Here is a 20,330-nt window from a genome sequence, read left to right as displayed (position 1 = left end):
TAGAACAAGTCTCTCCTAACTCCATAAATGCACCCCTCTGGTAATCTAGGATAAGGGTGGTAGAGTTTAACAGACACTGTCATGCTGCACTCGATGCCAGACACTGAGGCTCATTTACTAGGGGCCCCGCCGGACAGCACTTTTGTCGGACATCCCGGGGATTTCAGTTTTGTGACCCTGGGACAGGAATTTAATAGGGGTTTTTGGCGCACGCGATCGGATTTTGGCAGTGGCTTTCATGCACCACAAATCGGGGGTTGGCCCGTCAGACGATCCAACGAATTCGGACAAACCATGGATTTAGCTTAAAAATTGTGTCGCAACCCATGTACCTACATACACCAGGAAGATGAAGGTGAACTCCAGCAAACCTGATCAGGGAAGCAACACATGCAGGATATTGGGCGCACAATCTTCATGAATCGTGGCAGAGTTCATCCTCGTTGGACAGTCCGGATTGGGGATTGCTCAGCAAATGTGCCGCATTATCTTTTCCCCTTCGTTCCAGGCAGAAAATGGGGGGGATGCACCCAGTAAATGTGCCCAAAACCCTGCTTCAATGGTGGACAAGCAGTGTTGGGTGCACATCTCATTCGGTATAGTTGTATTGGGGTGAGATATGCCTGATGTACTATATAAAGTTGTGCCATCCTATAATTTACTGAGAGGGAAACCATGAGAAGAGAGAAGAGAACATCCTCATCAGTCTCATCCTGAAGAATGGGAATGAGATCCTTCCATATGCCCATCACTCTTAGAGGGGTACGCTCAACTCTTTGTGATAGGAGGTACATGTAGATATCTGAGATTAAACCTCTCGGGTTTTTATATATTTCAATGAGGGTATTTAGATATGGGTGGAGTCTTGTTGGGGAATTGTTCTGACAATGTGTGTAGAATCAGTGGCTATCTATCTCATATTTAGGTTGCAGATGTGTAAAAGAAGCTAATACCCTATCAGTGTATATGTCAGGAAAAAAGCAGATGCCCGCATTTTTTCAACTCTCCACTCCCTCTAGCCTCTCCAGTTGAAGCATTACTGCAATCTGCTATGAAATCAGTAAAATGAGCTACAGTTTAGCCGCTTTCCAAACCTGAATCTGTGCAGTGGTAACATCGGAAGTGGAAGACGGGGAGCCCTCTAATATGGACCAGAGGATCTTAATTTGCAAGTAGTGGCATAGTTGATGTTCTAAATTGGAAGAACTGAAGAAATGCTAAACTGAATTTTGGTCTGGAATAGGGTCAAGAGAATGTTGAAGCAAGTAAAGACATTTGGGAAGGATTATCAATTTACTAGATTTATATGACATATAACCGAGATTGGCAACGATTTCCAAGCTTTGTTTTTCCCATTCAGATTAACATTAGCAATAAGCTATGGTCTAAATATTTAAAGGAGGTGACTACTTTTATCCCTGACATGTGGAACAGACCTTGCCATGATGATGCGTCCAGCAGTAGGAGCCAAAACTATGGATGAGTTCAATAGACCTCAGTGAGGAGGACAGATTGGAAAAGAACAAGATTATTTCATCCGCATAGAGAGAAACTCTGTCTTCCCTCGAACCTATGAATATACCTTTATATAAAGGGTTCCCTCTGAGTCTAAGAGCTAAGGTCTCTTATCGCCTGAGTAAAGGGGTTCCTGCCGTGTTCCTTTGCATAGGAGGAATTCCATGGAGAGTTACCCATTAATCAATAGTTTACTCTTAGGGGATTGATACCAAATAGACACCCATCGGTGAAAGCGTGGGGTGAATATGAATTTCTGCAGGCACCCAATGAGCAAAGGCCACTCAACAGAGCCGAAGGCCTTTACTGTGTTGAGGAAGGCCAGAGACAGTTCTCTTCATATAGTGGGGCTACTTGTGTGACTAGCTGCCCCTGCCTGATGATATCCGTGGTCAACCTACCAGGCATGAATCCCTATTGGTCAAAGTGCCTGTGTATTCATAAGAATTATCAAGAAACACAGACAGTATGGTGTCCAAGCATCCAAGTTTTATATGATCCAAAGATTCCCTGTATCCCAAAGGGACCACCCCAATTATGTTTTTGAAACTAAAGAGACTCCAGAAAACTCCTTGCATCATATATTATAGTGATGCTAGGATTCTCATTCTTGAAGCAGTTTTTGGCCTGTGAAATGTGGCTACCATGCCAGCATTTTAGTATGAATGAGCCTTATAGTAGCTTCTCAAAACCAGGAAAGTATAGTCTCTTCTTTTATTGCCCACTCCTGGTTATGTCTTTAAATGGTGCATTACAACAATATAATTTATCACACAATTTCTACAATTATATTAAATGAAATGAAATTATATGAAATCAATGAGAATTATTAAATATATGTAATATTCTAATGCAGTTCTAATAATGAATATAATTTAGATGCTCCAAATATTCACTTCCAAAAGAATCTTAAATTGCTGCTCATATTACATTAATTGTAGCGGAGCCATATTTTTCATGTATTTAGAAATACAAATATTTCTTTTTTGTATTTAAAGTTGCGTCTTTGAGAAAAAATCGCTAACAAATGATAGAAATCTGCAGACATGTGTCACACATGTGCAGAATTAACAATCATATGTCTTTGTTATTTCCACCATGTAGCTTAGAACTAAAGATGCTGCTTTCATCTGCTTCTTTCTGGTCATTAGTTGCAGTCTACAGGGCAAAGGGATATGTGTCAAAGAGTAAGGGATATCCATTCCAGAGAGGTCACCCTGTCACTGTCACTCCCAAGTGCCATTTTTAGAACCTAGATAAATCTGCTCTCCACCCCAATGCTCTGTCAGCCCACCAGGTCTCTCATTCTCTACAGCAAGTCTTTCCAATTCTCACTCCTCCAGTGGCATGTTCTTCTAATTCTGCCTAGTTTTATTCCTTTCTCCTCTTAATTTATAAATCCATTCATTTTGTCATGGCCCACAGGAATAACAAATCCCAGTCTAACAATAATAATGAAGTTCCCAAGGATACTCCAGAAACTTCAGAGGCCCCAGAAGAAGAAAACTCCAAAAAGAAAGAACTGGAAGAGTTGCCTCCTTTTGAGGTCGTAGAAGGGTAAGTCTATGTAATAGTGGACAGGAACTCTCTTGGATAGTAAAACTACTTTTAAGATATCCAATATAACCGTGGTACATACAGCCACAAAGTATTTTATCAGAATTATGTTGCTTGCATTGCCTTTTCTGTTTTACTTAGATAATCAGACAATGCTAAAATTGTATTATCATGAAAAAACGTAATGACTTTAATTTTAAGTACACTGCTGAAGGGAAATATTTGGTTAAAGCTCTGTAGTGTGTCAGATTATATTTCATGTTACAAATCAAGTAAAAGAACATACCTATTCATAGTTTTAACTGAAGTGGTTAAAATCTGGTGCCTGATGTGTTAGCTGCTAAACAGAAATGTGCTTCTCAGATAGCAGTAAGAAATCTATATGTGCACCAAGCCATTAATGGCCTGTTATAGATGGCATACCTTTAACAGAACAACCAGCTTCAAGTTGAAGTTAATCAATGTATTATTTTAGATGTAGCTATCTTTCATAATGCAGAGAAGAACAGGAACATATCCAAGAACAATTTAATAAAGAAAGTAATTTGGTGTAAATAATAAAAAAGGAAAATGTTAGTTCATTTGTTTTACTTTCCATCTTTGCAACATGAACATAGTAGTATACATTAAGTAGGCAAACTAAACACACTTTATCTGCATAATCTACTTTCCGGTATGCTGCTGAATTTAAAAAGTAAAAAATATATTGACAAAAATAACTTAGCTCAGGATCTAGAGAGTGACAGCCAACTTGCCCGCTCTTGATGAGAAACTGCTATGAAACAGAGTTTCACAAGAGATATGCAATCTGCTATCCATGTCTTGCCTTATGGAGGAAATTTATCAAAAGTGTCACACCAAACCATTGTGGTATAATTGAAATACAATAGGAGAAAATAGAAATGGCCACCATATAACTACAAATATTGGCTATAAGAAAAAAATGTATGTGGTAGGGAGTATCTCGCAGAAATGTGAAATCCCTTATGAAGAAGGCCGATTGCCTTTGAAAGTGGTTTGAAGATTATTTGTCCCTCTGGACAATTCATTGTTAGGTGGAGTCACATGAGCAGGATTGTTTTCCATCAATTGCAAAGGTTAGCCACCGGCCAGGGCTCCCAGCAACTACTTGTTTTGCAGTTGAAGTCTAAGATCTGAAAGGGCCTCGCATAACAAAAGTATTTCAGTAAAGTTGTGGATTGTACTTCAAAGCTATACAGACTTCATCTCCACACTGCACTGAGATGCTCTTTACCGCATACATAGGTATTGGATTTCAATTATGCCACAATGGTATGGTATCAACAGAGTGAATTTTTATCACAATAGATGGTGGAATTATCCATAATAGATATATCGCCATTGCAGATGTATTACAAAACAATATGCAAATATTTTCATTTCAGTCAAACTTTTTTTTTCATGTAAAGAGCTATGTGATGGCTTGTTTTCTGCGTAATAAATTGCACTTCATAGTGACAGTATTTATTCTTCTAGTCGTGTTCTGGAAAGTGGGAAAAATTAAAATGCGGTGAAATTGGTGAAAAAACGCATTTGCGCCATTTTGTTGTGGGCTTGTATTTTATGGCTTTCATTGTGCACCACAAATGCATGTCTACTTTATTCTTTGGGTCGGTGCAATCACGGGGATACTAAATTTGTATAGGTTTTATAATGTTTTCATACATTTACAAAAATTAAAACCTCCTGTACAAACCTTTTTTTTAGATTTTGCCATCTTCTGGCACTAATACATTTTTTATACTTTGGTGTAGGAGCTGTGGGTGGTGTCATTTTTTGCAACTTTTGATGAAGTTTTCAATGGTACCATTTTTAGGGCCATACGACCATCTAATCCCTTTTTATTGAATTTTTAATATTTTTGAAAATTGCTAAAAAGTGCCATTTTCAAATCCGGGGGCTATTTTCCGTTACGATGTTAAATGCAGTGAAAAAACGTTATTATAATTTGATTGATCGGCATTTTCGGACACGACGATATCAAATGTTTTTATGATTTTTACTGTTTATTTATATCAGTTCTATTTTTCAGACCCCCCTAGAGTATTTTAACCCTTGCTTGTCTGATTTTCATCCTCATACATTACAGTGTGCAATTGGCACGTAGTAATGAATGGGTTAAACCCAGACAGCCTTGGATCTTCAGGAAGAACCGAGACTGTCATGGTAACAGATATCTGCTCCCTGATGGCGTCACGGGGAGCGACGATCTCCAACAAAATGGCGGCGCCCATGCGATAAGCAGCAAAGACTAACTGGCTATGAAGAGGACTCAGCCTTTAATCCCTCTCCATGCACCCGCAGCTGACCCATGGCGTGCTATTATGTCACGGGTTGTTACAGGGTTAAAGAAGCCTAGTGACATGACATGGGATAATAGCCAAACCAGTAAGCCAAACCTTTTCCACTGGTGGCATAGTCCCCCCCCCCCCCACCAATGAAAAATGTATTTGCACATTCTTAGGCCCCTCCCACACTTGCGTTGCAGATCACGTCAGAGTCTGATCAGGGTGCGATCAGTGTTTGGTCAGTGAAAAACGCACATTTTCCATCAGAGTGCAATCAGTTTTCAGTCAGAGTTTGTTCAGTGTCTCAGTTTTTAACGCGCCTTTTCAATGCAATTTCAATGCATTTTTGGACTCAGGGCTGAGCTCTATCTTTTCTATGGCAATTGATGCGTGAAAAACGCATTGCACTTGCATGTGTCTCAGAGTGCAATACGTTTTTGATGCATCTCCATAGACTTGTATGGTGCGTTTTTCACGCGCGTGACTTGCAAATGTAGAGCATGCAGAGATTTAAATGCGCGTTAAAAAAAACGCGCGTGTGTGCGTGAAAAAAATTGCAAGTCTGAAAAGACCCATTGGTTACAATGGGTCAGAGTGTAATGCAAGTTCTGCGCGTCAAAAGCACGCGCAGAAAACGCGGGTGAAAAATGCAAGTGTGAAAGGGGCCTTAAAGTAGGCTGTAGTAACAAAAAAGAACCATAATGTCAGCAGCAGGAAGAGAGTAAGATTGCAGATAAAATGATATACAACCATTAAGGAATAGTAATAAGAATTGTTTGCTGCTCATTTTACCCTAGAAGAACAACCACAGGGCCATAATTTTCCTTGATGATGAACTGTTTATGGAAGATCCAGCTGCAGGTATTGTAGTAGCAGGTGAAATTAAGCATCGCATGATATCCATTAAAATCAAGAGGTCTAGATGAGCTCACCAAACAGAGAGCTTATCCATCTAATACGCAGGGCACAAGTAGAGGACTTCAAGAGTACTTCAGAGCATCCCTCCAGTAACATTTTTTTGGTTTTTGTTTTGCCACAATGAGGCTCTTGACTAGATGGACAACTAGTGTCTTATCTCCTCATTGTATGGCGATTATTTAACACTAAATTAAGCAACAGGAGATGGTTATGGCAATGGGAAGTTGCAACACATCATTTGTACCACATCTGCGCCAAAACAACACCAAACACAGACAAAAAAAACAATGATAAATAAACCCCTCATTGTATGTATCTATTCATAAAGAACAACAGAGCATATACTATACAATATAGCTGAAAAGGGATAAAACAAAGAAAAGACAAAGAAAAGACAAACCTCTTACTAATTGGATTGGCTTACAGATCCATGGTGGAGAAAACCTTTAAAAATCCTGGAAAGTCCTACAACTTAATGCATTCTGGCATGTTACTGGCAATTCAATGCTGGCAGGTTACTTTTAACTAACCACCTGATCCACCCCCTTGGTCGTGTGAGAGGGGCGCTGCTACACCTGAATCAAAGTGGAAAGTCAAGGACAAATTTCTGAATAATGTAATATCTTCTCACATGGGTCTCCTGGGAAGAAGATATACCCACCACATTTCCCAGCCTGAAATAACAAATATAACAATACCAGACACCAATATGAAATGTTGGCCCAATGGTCTCATAGCCATTTTCTTGGCTCCCTTCCTCTGAAAACCTTGGTGCTCAGCACCTCAGGACTATAAGAGGATGCTGATCCAGATTCGTTGACCAGAAATTGAATTATTTGCTTTATGACAAACTTTTCTTTGAAGTATAATTTTGTTCCGTAGCGCTTTACAAATCATAGGGGACATATACAAATATAATATTACATTACAGAGAACAAACAGTCATATTGAACAATAGGAGTGAGGGCTCTGCTCACAAGAGCTTGCAGTCTATGAGAATGAGCGGGTTGACACAAGAGGTTGTAGAATGGTCCAGGCATTCTTTATAAGGGAACAATATAAAATAATTTAATAAATAAGTTAATAAATTAAAAATTCTGCTGCTTGAACCAGCCATCAGCCGCATCTTATTTACAAGGTCCAAGGTGAAAGTGACTGCAGAGAAGCCTGGAGCTTGGTATATATATGGTGTTTGCCAGATAACAGACAGGAGATAGGACATAGGATGGATTAGTAAAGGGAGAGTTGACATTTCATGCAGTTAGTGAGTATGATAGGCTTGCCTTAAGAGATGGGTTTTAAGAGCACGTTTGAAGCTTTGGAGGGTGGGTATTAGTCTGAGAGTCCAGGGAAGGGCATTCCAGAGAATTGGTGAACTCGAGAGAAGTCCTTGAGATGTGCATGAGAGGTTTGAATTAAGGTAGAAATTAATCTAATATCACTGGCAGATCGAAGAGCACGGGTAGAGCGATAGATTGAGATGAGAGAAGAGAGATAGGGAGGTGCATTATGCAGAGCTTTGTGGATGAGGGTTATTATTTTGAAGTGAATACAAAAGAGACAGGCAGCCAGTGCAGTGATTGGGGCTGGGGAATAAGGGGACAAGGGAACAAAGGGAATCACAGAGGGGGGGGGGGATCTGTTGCCCTATGGTCCAGATGCTGATTACGTTATCCTATAGGGAAAAGGTAACTACCCATTAGCAGGTATCATAACATGGGACCTCACGGGCTGAGCCCTCTCAATAGCCGGGAAGTCTTTGCTGCGTATTGCAGCAAAGACTTACCGATAACACCTGCTATCGTTGCTTGCACTGATTGCAGTTGTTAACCCCGCAATTGCCGGCGGCTCAAAAAGATGGCGTCATCGGGAAGCTGTGATCAGTCGCCATGATGGGAAGTGAAAAATGGAAATAAAAAAACAAAAAGGGCCAGGTGGTTAAGGGGTTAAATACTGTTCATGTGCAAGCAGTTTGCACATTATTTTCAATGCAAAGTCAGACAGAAAACTAGTGCAAAAGCTTTAATAAATGTGAGCCAGTTTGTCTACAAACCTTAACCCAAAAGTTTTGTGTAAGTGATTTATCCATACTGTATTTCTCCTTCAACTAGTGGCTTTACTGTTGCTATAAAAGGGACAGCAATAATCCTCTCTAGTTACTGTAGAGAAGCAGCTGGTCAACAAACACAAGATAAACACCTCTGTGACCATAAATACTACTATTATAAATCATAAATCCTTACATACTTAATAAATAGGGCTATATGAATTAAAATACTAAAAGATTTTTAGGAAATAGATTTTTCCATCTGTATACAACAGAATTTGGTTGTAATTTTACACTGAAAACTGTCTGCACCACATTTATGAAGCTTTTATACAAAATTTTATGACTAGTTCAAAAAAGGAATGTGTTATGCTAGTCCACCAGAATTTTGGCATGGTTTACTGGTGTAAACTATGGCAACTAATAGGACGTGCAAATTACAACAAAAATAAATGCAACTAGCCAGTCTTACTTAAAGGGAACCTGTCACCAGGAGACCCATTTTTGGGTGTTTTCATATATTTGAAAAGGTCACATGGAGAAGCTGTTTCCCAAGGATGGGGGGGAACTGCTCCTTTCCAGCTCCTCCCAAAAGGCAACTGCCTAGTCACACAGCAGATGCTAATGAAAGGTACAATATAACATATCTTTTTCTCTGTAAAACCTATTTTTTATACAAAAACACTTTGGCAGTGTATGTACTATGCTCTGTGGGGACTGGGGGAGTGCTAAAAACGGGTCTCCTGGTGACAGGTTCCCTTTAATGCCAGATTTATGATCTGTCATCAGTCACTTTGATAAATCTGCTGTAGCATACGACTACAATTAGTAGTATTGTAATATTGTAAATGTATTGTATCCTTTGTACATTTTGGACTACAGATTTTCACACTATAGAAACTATACAGACTGTAGGAGCACATACATTTATCTCTTGTATTGCCTTTACAGGCCCTAAAAAAGTATTTTTTCCTGGGTGGTTTCTTTTAACCAAGAAAGGAAAAGTGAAAATGTCAGTTGTGGTTTTAGTCAATACATTTTTGATTTGTGTATATGATTTGATTTTTAATTGTACACTGAAGCTTCATCAGTTGTTAAGAACAATTGAAACTACAGTTGGAGCTGGAAGAACACAGCTCCAACTACATGGAATTAGCTGTAATAGGTTCAGGCTGGGCTGGTAGATGGAGCCAAGTCCAGATAGCAGACCTCTGCTCTGGGGCTTAGTCTCCTGACTTGCCCAAGGTGTCAGGCAACTAGCCTGAGACACCTCTGATTCCTGGAAGTACATCTGGATGGCAGCAATGCAGGAACTGCACACTGGACCTGTTTCTCTGACTGTGCAGGACTAGCTAATTCTAACTGAGTCTGACCATCATCTCCCACCAACCAGGGGTTTTTATACTCCCCCGGTTAGGTGGAAGCACTCTCCAATCAGCTTCCAGATTGCTTTACAATATTACAAAGGATATCATTGGTTAATAAAATTTCACAGGTTAACTCTTGCCTTACCAGGCAGTGAATTGCAGCTGCAATTACAAACTTTACCAGGGTTGTAGCTTCTGAGTGAGTAGCTCCTGACAAGAAGAGGGTGCTATTCGCAACAACCACCTAGCCTATGCATTGGCAGGGGTGTTGCACATCTACTTTGTCTAAACTTTATACATTAGGGTATTAAAGGGGTTTTCCCACAAAAAAGTTAGGCCTTATCCACAGGATAGGGCCTTACTTGTTGGTTGGTGGTGGTCACAGTGATGACACCCCAACAGATGGTGAGAAAGGGGATCTGGTGGGTTCTGATGGGTTCTGATTAGGCTCTATCCTGTGGACTGGGCCCAACTTATTTTGTGGTAAAACCCCTTTCATCATAACATAAATTTTTTTTAAAAAATATTTTTTGTTAATAACATGTATTGTATTTTTGTATAATAAGTTGTAGTGAATATATTTTTACAATAGATAGGTATTTAAAAGACACACAGTCCTTCTTCCTGCTTAGGGCCCATGCACACAGCCATATATACTGCCGGTATACGGCCCCATGCTTTCCTATGGGCAATATGGCCATCCATGTACATGTACACGCTTATTTAGCAATATTGATTGCTAAATGTCGGTACATACAGCTTTTTCTGGTAACTACCCCCATCTTCAGATTTAGGTGGTGGTCTTTGCTAAAATAACCCACACTCCTCTTCATGAGTTATTTTTGCTCTGGGATATCAGAGATTAGAAAAGTGACAGATGATAAGAGAAGCCTACAGTGGATCTAAAAATATCTTCCAAATATCTGTGACACAGAGAGGTTAAAGTGACAGATGCTCCTGCCAGGGCAGCACAATTTCACAGACAGAAAGCAGTTTGTTATTCTTAACATGATGACAATGGTAGGCAACAGTGAACAGAGTACACAGAGAATCCAATACCCAATGACAAGAATACAAGCAAGCTAGATATTTGTAACTATTACATGGAGATAAACGAAGAAGAGAAGATGAAATATTCTGTCATAGACTACAGCAAATAGCTATGTATCTGACACTGGCCACTAAAATGTATTGCCCCAGTCCATGTAATTTATCTAAATATAGAAATCCAGTAATATGCAAGAAGAAACACATGTATAGCGCAAGTGCACACTTCTGCTTTGCTCCCTCTCTTCTGTTCATAACAGATTTTAGAAAGGATTAAAGAATATTTTATATTTTGCCGACCATCTTTTTTTTCTTCATGATTATTATATATGGACCACTATAAACATAAGCACCACCAAAAAGTTTTCTGGTCATTTGCCCTCCTAATGATCTATATTTAGTCGGGGTCTTAAATATCCACCTTTAATAGGACTGATAGTGTCTGTGAATCCTTTTCTTTTTCTAATATGATACATTATATTTTGTGGTCTGCCAAATAAGTGATGCATTATCGTCTGTAATTCTACCATTACCCTTCCTACAATTGTACTATTCCATTGAAATTGTCCTCTATTTTGTTTTTCTTAGGAGCCGCATCCCTGCTTCTTCTTTTATGTTCCAGTTCAAGAATGTGGAGTACAGTTCTGGGCGAAATAAGACTTTGTTATGCTACACTATAGAACGAGGAGAAGGTCAAGTATTCCGTGGGTATCTGGAAGATGAGCATGCCTCAGCTCATGCAGAGGAGGCTTTTTTCTCCAATGTCCTACCACAATTTCTCAGCTCTGGTACTGTCAGTGTCACCTGCTATGTGTCATCTAGCCCCTGTGTAAATTGTGCAGCCAGCATTGCTCGATGTCTGCGAAGGAGTAAGACATTGAAATTACGTTTGGTAGTTGCTCGGCTTTTTCAGTGGGAAGAATCAGAAATCCGTGGTGCCCTGCGGGGCATAACCTCTGCTGGCTGCCAACTACGAATGATGAAGAGTGCTGATTATTTGCATGTGTGGCAAAATTTTGTGGAGCCAGACATGATTTTCAATGAAGAAGGGGAAAGTGAGCAAAAGGGTGAACAAGTAACCTTTATTCCCTGGGAAGATTTAGAAGAAAACTCAAAATATTATGAAGAGAAGTTGTCAGAAATTATCAGATAAATAACCTGAAATGTCATTTTATGGGTAAAAGACAAATGTTTGGGGTGGTAGGAAATGTAATACTTTTTGGGAGAGAACGAGATTGTTGTGTGTGTTTTGCTTCAATCAATGGAAAAAAAATTACTGTTAAGGCCATAAATAAGTATTGGGATATAATTTATGTTAGATGTCAGGAGGTAAATGAGAGGTATCCATGCATTTGGCCATTAAACATATGTGTATGATGTATGATCAAATTTTATTTGTTCTCTTAATTCAAAATGTATGCGCTTTTATAATGCGGTTTTATAACCTATTTTAGAATTAAAGCCGTATTCCCATGTGGGCATTTAAATTTTATTAATTTGCCACATGTAAACATTTCTTCAATTGGATGTTATTAAAAAAAAATGTTCCTGTGTGAAAATAATTTCTCATAAATGTAGTCATGTTGTCCCTTAGAAACGAGATAGTTTCCTCGGATACGACCACCCCACACTCTGGCAGCGGTGTCTGAGCACCTGGATTCAGCATTCATTACCATAGGACGGCTGTGGGACATCCAGTAACTCCCTGACATGTCCCTGACGTTTCTTTGTGCAATCCCTCCAACAGAGGTGGCCATATCCAAGGACACAGTCTTGTTTCTAAGGGACCATATCACTACATTTATGGGAAACTATCTTATTTTAATGACATCTAATTGAAAAAATGTTTATATATGGCAGATTAATGAATCTGGATGTGAATGCCCAGACGAGAATACCCCTTTAACAATTTCTTAGGAATTTCATGATATGATTTATCTCCGATCAGGCAGTTTTAATTCACAGTTTCCCAACTCACCCTACTGTGGCTTCCAATTAAATTAAAAGGGTTGTCCAAAATGTAAAAATTAGGGCTAAGAAACTGTTTATGAACTAATATAAATAAAACATGAATTTACCAGTTTTGCAGATATCCCAGTTGCAGCTTCAGTGCTCCATTCAGTGCTCCATTCCCCATTGTCTAGAGACATTCCATCTACTCAATGGCCATCTGTAAATTGACATATTTGACTGCTGAGGCCAGTGATTGGCCCAGAAGTCAAGTTCCCAAAACATGTGATTGCATTGCCTACTTTCCAACAGGGACCATTGCACCAGAGCTGCATCCTTAGAGCCTGAAAAACCTTTAATGCTTTTTTAAGTTTTACCTAAGCATAATATAGCGAAATATCTTTGCCCACATTATGCCTTATAATCTTAGTAAGACCACAGGTCTATAAACCATGTATTATGCTTGTTAAAACTAACCATTACACCAGAAGTAACTTGACAATCAGTCATTCTCTTTCTGGCAGTCCCATATATCTTCATATATGCAGCATAACATTACTAACTAGTGGTACACCTGTGAGAACAAATACAGTCACTACTAGAAAGCCACTCTTGAGAATTATGGCTCTTAAAGTATTATGTTCCTAGTGTTTACAAACTGTTTAAAGTGATTACAGCCATGGATTTTAGACATCATATAATTAATTCAGCCCTTGAATGTAAATGTAAATTTAGAATAAGAATTTAGGTAAGAGTAGGTGCTTAGTATTACAGGTAGGTGTTTGTCATTGCTGCTCTACCATGATCCCAAGGGGATTGCATTTGGCCATTTTAATGAGATAGAGTTAAGCGTATGATACAGGGATTGAAGCAGAGAGTGGGTTTGTAGGATATTGTAGAATAAAAAATAGAATTTTGTCAGAGAGTATCATGTTTGAATCTTCCATATTTTGACGTTGTCTGCAGTGTTTTAAACAAAAAAGAGGAACGCCACAAAAAATTGTGCTGTTTGTGCAGTCTTAGACCACATTCACACAACAGAATTTTTCTTAATAGTGTACATTACTTTGCATTGGTATTTGAAAGTCCTTAGTGGGAACATTGAAGAGGTACAACTAGGGTCAACACCTTGTGAAAAGATGTATTATCAAAGTCTATGGAAGGACGGAAGCTTATAATTCAAGCAAATAGTAATAACATTATAATATGTAAGGGTGTTTTTTCTGACTTTAATGACATATTATCACAACTATAATCAGGAAAGTGCAGGAGAGAGACCAATACATAAAACTGGTGCAAATCTTACTAATATTCTTTTTGTCAGCACAAGCTACTTTTCTCATTTTAGTCATGTGAAAGGGCCCCTAAAGAACACCAGTCACATCTCATGAGTTTAATTTCTAAGAAATCTGTCTGGGGCTGCTATTACTAATAAATAAAGATAATTAAATAAATTGGTACTTGTCTATTAACATTGGTTTGTATGTAATGCGTGCAAGTCAAAGGGAATTGATACATAATGAAAGGTATTCTCATTAGTATCAATTTTTAAATTTTATTGTTCCCTTCCTATAACAGAAGAGAACAACCAATGGTATGAAGCCAGTCAAAGGCTATAGGAACTGCAGTCCATTATTTGCAGTCCGTGTATCATTGGCATATGAAGTTTGCGCACGCCCTATTGACTGCAATAAAGAACAAACATGGGCAAGAACAGAACCTGCTGTAAATTTTGAAGCTCAGATAGGTGGCTCACACACAGGGCCATTGAAACCAAAGCTGTGTGTATGAGCCCATAGAGATGAATTTGCCAAACAATGTTCTTGCCCAATATGGCAAGAATGAAAATGAATGAAAAGAACTAAATAATTGTTATACTGTATGACACTCGCAAAATTATCCCATTTATTAGGCAGTGCCATTATGAAGGTGAAATTTTAATTAAAAAAAAGAATGAAAGGATGTATTTTATTAAAATAAGCACACTAATTAACCATTTTACTAAAAAAGTTAAATTATAAAAAAAAGAAAGTCAGTCATACAGACAGCACACCACATACATGGATACATAGATAGAAATGGGATCATTATAATATATCCTCAGCTCCTATTCTGTTCAGTGCTGGGACTAACAATTAATGGAGGGAATTTATTAATCCAGTTGAGAAAGACTTCTAGCATATTTGCGTCAAAAAAACTAAAGTGCCTTAAAGGGGTTTTCCCACGAAAGAAAGTTGTCAAATTTCAATCCCCTAGTGATTGAAATTTGTGAATGAAAGATCATTTGTAACCCTGTGCTTCACAATTTTACTCAGTGTTATTGCTGTTTTGGCTCCTATCACTCAGTGATGGTCAGTGCAAAATTCCAGGGTGTGGGTGCAAATCGGAAATATTCAGGTAACACGTCGGGAAAACGTGAATTGGGCCCTTAGTAAATGACCCCAATTATGATCCATCTGGTTCTGTGAGCTGACAATGTGGTTAGATTATCTGTGTACAGGTTTATCTACACTTTCATTTAGCTTCTGAACATTGTACTAGTATCTGACACACAGAAATAGAGATAGATCAGAGATGTTGAGATCCATGAGATGCCAATTGCACACAATGACAGTCAGCTCTCCTACATCTCTGCTATTCCACAACACACTAGATCTGCTGTGCCTTCCTGCTGTGCCTCTCCAGATAAGTTCTTTATCTGCATGCCCCTCCTCTCTCCATAGAAAACAATGGCGTGCGGCCGCATACTCACAAAAAGATAGAACATGCTCTATCTTTTTGCGGTGTACGGTGCGGATCAGTGCCACACATGTCGGGCTGCCATTGCCGTCTATTGGGATTTATATATGCAGCTGTAACATGCTTCTGGGGGATCTTTCCCCCACGATCCCCCCCCCAAACCATTTTCGGGGGGCGCCGATCGTTGCTGTGGCATCACTGGGGTCCAATCTGGACGTCTGTCTATGACGTCATCTTACAGGCAGAGTGTCAGCCTATGCATGTGCATAGGCTGACACTGCTAATACCCTGCAATACATCAGTATTGCAGAATATTCTCATGAACAAGCAATCAGATGATTGCTTGTTCATGTCCCATGGTGGAAGAAGTGAAAAAGTAAAAAAAAAGTTATTCAATAAAAAATAAAGAAAGAAATCAATAAAAATGTCCAAAAGGCCCAAAACATATAAAAAGACATATAACTAAAAAAAAAAGTCTAAATCATAACACAAACCCCACATATATAGTATCACCGCGTCCGTAGCAACCCGTAGAATAACAGTAAATAATTATTGAAACCGCATGATAAATGCCATAAAAAAACTGTTATAAACCCTCCAAAAAAGTGGCGCAAAGTACAACATATCCCACAAAAAACAAGCCATCAACCAGCTCCGTAGCTGAAAAAGTAACAATGTTATGCTACTTGGAAGATGGCAATACAAAAATGATTTTTCCCCACTTTGGGGTTTTATTTGACAAATTTAGTAAATGTAAGAAAACATATACATGTATGGTATCCCTGTAATCGTATTGACCCGTTAAATAAAGATAACATGATTGTTAGGTTAAACGGAGAACAACAAAAAAAAAAGTAAAAGATCCAGTACAGAATTGATGCTTTTCTACTCCTGCCCTCAAAAAAAAGTTCCTAAATTTTCAACAATAGGGGATACCAACCCCAAAATGGTAACACTGGAAAAAGCATCTCATCCCGCAAAAAAAATGCCATTACATGGCCCCAATAACGAAAAAGAAAAGCTTAACAGAAAAAAGCAGCATATAGAAGTATAGAAAAATGAGTGGCCATTATTACTTAGGACTAAGGTCAGTCAGTCCAAAAAATTAGCAAAACTTTGCAAGTGTCCCCAAATGCAATTGCAAAAACCATCATGTGCTACCAGGGACGGATTAAGGTTGGTGGGGGCCCCTTGGTGCAAAATATGGTGGGGACCCCCATTGTATGTAGTCCAGACAGGGAACAGAAATCGCTATACACAGGCCCCCAGCAATAACTAAATACAGCCCCCTGTAACTATATACAGCTCCCAGTATTCACTATATACAGCTCCCCCAGCAATCACTATATACAGCTCCCAGTAATCACTATATACAGCTCCCAGTAATCACTATATACAGCCCCCAGCAATCACCATATACAGCTCTCCCAGCAATCACTATATAAGCTTCCAGAAATCACTATATACAGCCCCCAGCAATCACGATATACAACCCTCCAGCAATCACTATATACAGCTCCCCCAGCAATCACTATATACAGCTCCCCCAGCAATCACTATATAAGCCCCAAGTAATCACTATATACACCCCAGCAATCACTATATACAACCCTCCAGCAATCACTGTATACAGCCCCCAGTAATTCCTAAATGCAGCCCCCCCCCAGTAATCACTGTATACATCTCCCAGTAATCCATATATACAGCCCCAGTAATAAATGTATACAGCCCCCCGTAATCACTGTATACAGCTCCCCCAGCAATCGGTATATACAGCCCTCAGTATATATAGCCCCCAGCAATCACTATATATACGGCTCCCCCAGCAATAAATATATACACTCCCTAGCAATAAATATATACAGCCCCCACTACCTACTGTATACAGCCTGGGGTGTACCAAGCCTGTCTGCTGCCTGAGGCGAGCCATAGAGAGACGCCCCCCCCCCCCATTTATGTAATATATAAGGGAATGTCAGGACCAGATCCATCATATTGGTTTGGTGTGAAAATAAATTGATGCAAAATGCATACAGCGTACCGCCATGTAGTACAAGATAGATACAGTGTACAGCCATGTAGTATAAAATTCATAGAGTACCGTCATGGAGTAGAAAACATATAAAGGCGGTCCCTTACTTAAGAACACTCGACTTATATACGACCCCTAGTTACAAATGGACCTCTGGTAATTGGTAATTTGCTGAACTTTAGTCCTAGGCTACATTGATCAGCTGTAACAGTTATCACAGGTGTCTGTAATGAAGCTTTAGTGTTAATCCTGATTCTTATGACAATCCAACATTTTTAAAATTCAATTGTCGCAGAGGCCAAAAAACTTCTGGATGGGATTACAATGATAAAATATACAGTTCCGACTTACATACAAATTCAACTTAAGAACAAACCTACAGACCCTATCTTGTATGTAACCCGGGGACTGCCTGTACAGCCAGGGCCCCCATTAAATGTAGTCCAGACAGGGAACAGTAATATACCCCCTCACGCCAGCAATGACTGTATACAGCTCCCCCCAAGAAAGCAAAGACTGTATACAGCTCCCCCCAAAATAAAGCAATCACTGTATACATATATATCACACACACATCACAAATTATACACACATATACATATATATATATATATATATATATATATATATATATATATATATAAACCTATTTCATGTTATACCTGTATATACAGTATACACGCATTACACCTACATCTACACCCTTTACACGGTATACCTGCATATACACATACATGGCACCTATATATACACACCTATTACAAGTCATACCTCTATATACACACGCATTACACCTATATACACTCACCGGCCACTTTATTAGGTACACCATGCTAGTAACGGGTTGGACCCCTTTTGCCTTCAAAACTGCCTCAATTCTTCATGGCATAGATTCAACAAGGTGCTGGAAGCATTCCTCAGAGATTTTGGTCCATATTGACATGATGGCATCACACAGTTGCCGCATATTTGTCGGCTGCACATCCATGATGCGAATCTCCCATTCCACCACATCCAAAAGATGCTCTATGGGATTGAGATCTGGTGACTGTGGAGGCCATTTGAGTACAGTGAACTCATTGTCATGTTCAAGACACCAGTCTGAGATGATTCCAGCTTTATGACATGGCGCATTATCCTGCTGAAAGTGGCCTTCAGATGTTGGGTACATTGTGGTCATAAAGGGATGGACAAGGTCAGCAACAATACTCAGGTAGGCTGTGGTGTTGCAACGATGCTCAATTGGTACCAAGGGGCCCAAAGAGTGCCAAGAAAATATTCCCCACACCATGACACCACCACCTCCAGCCTGAACCGTTGATACAAGGCAGGATGGATCCATGCTTTCATGTTGTTGATGCCAAATTCTGACCCTACCATCCGAATGTCGCAGCAGAAATCGAGACTCATCAGACCAGGCAACGTTTTTCCAATCTTCTACTGTCCAATTTCGATGAGCTTGTGCAAATTGTAGCCTCAGTTTCCTGTTCTTATCTGAAAGGAGTGGCACCCGGTGTGGTCTTCTGCTGCTGTAGCCCATCTGCCTCAAAGTTCGACGTACTGTGCATTCAGAGATGCTCTTCTGTCTACCTTGGTTGTAACGGGTGGCGATTTGAGTCACTGTTGCCTTTCTATCAGCTCGAACCAGTCTGCCCATTCTCCTCTGACCTCTGGCATCAACAGGGCATTTCTGCCCACAGAACTACCGCTCACTGGATTTTTTTTCTTTTTCGGACCATTCTCTGTAAACCCTAGAGATGGTTGTGCGTGAAAATCCCAGTAGATCAGCAGTTTCTGAAATACTCAGACCAGCCCTTCTGGCACCAACAACCATGCCACGTTCAAAGGCACTCAAATCACCTTTCTTCCCCATACTGATGCTTGGTTTGAACTGCAGGAGATTGTCTTGACCATGTCTACATGCCTAAATGCACTGAGTTGCCGCCATGTGATTGGCTGATTAGGAATTAAGTGTTAACGAGCAGTTGGACAGGTGTACCTAATAAAGTGGCCGGTGAGTGTATATACATGTCATACACATCACATCACATACACATACACATTACACCTATATATACAGCTATTACATGTTAAACCTCTATATACACAAGCATTACATATATATATATATATATATATATATATATATATATATACACAGCTATTACATGTCATACCTCTATATATACATGCATTACATCTATATATACAGCTATTACATGTCATACCTCTATATATATATACACACACACTACACACACATATATATATATATATATATATATATATATATATATACAGCTGTTACACGTTTACATGTTATACCTCTATATACACACACATGACATGTTTTACACACATATACACATGACAAAACACATATAAACAGGGAACACACACACACACACACATATATATATATATATATATATATATATATATATATATATGTATACACACACAGGGAAGACACACACATATACACTTGTCACTAACCTGGTATACAGCAGCAGGTCCAGTCAGGGCCGGCGCTATGGGGAGAATTTCTTCTTTCAAATGAATCTTGAATTTTGTTTCTAGGTGCTATGGATCCAGAGATATTCAGGTTTAAAGTGAGAATATCAAGTGCCATTTTTATATATAAAAATCACTGCCAATAGCAGTTCAACAGTTATTATCTCCATTTTCCTAAAACTTAGAAACACAAATTTAGATTCATATAAAAGAGGAGACTCTCTTCTTTCATAGGAAAAAAGAAGTGAGGTTCTATGTGTCACAGAGCCAGAGATACAGCCCCCTGAAGTGTGCCCCCCCCCCTCCAGATTCTTAGCCATTAGGCTGCAGGGAGC

General features: G+C 39.2%; 1 protein-coding gene across 1 annotated transcript; it reads left to right on the top strand.

The window, feature by feature from the left end:
• Window positions 1-2,791: 2,791 nt before the first annotated feature.
• APOBEC2 (apolipoprotein B mRNA editing enzyme catalytic subunit 2) lies at window positions 2,792-13,635 on the top strand. The gene is made up of 2 exons (XM_072137163.1): window positions 2,792-3,072; window positions 11,349-13,635. The coding sequence occupies exons 1-2, from the start codon at window positions 2,930-2,932 to the stop codon at window positions 11,911-11,913; spliced, it is 708 nt and encodes a 235-aa protein (XP_071993264.1). The 5' UTR covers window positions 2,792-2,929; the 3' UTR covers window positions 11,914-13,635.
• The last annotated feature ends 6,695 nt before the right edge of the window (window positions 13,636-20,330 follow it).

This window comes from Engystomops pustulosus, chromosome 2 (genome assembly GCF_040894005.1).
Source record: "Engystomops pustulosus chromosome 2, aEngPut4.maternal, whole genome shotgun sequence".
NCBI classification, from domain to species: Eukaryota; Metazoa; Chordata; class Amphibia; order Anura; family Leptodactylidae; genus Engystomops; species Engystomops pustulosus.
Note: the sequence above shows the minus strand (reverse complement) of the source record. Positions and strands in the feature narration are given on the sequence as shown.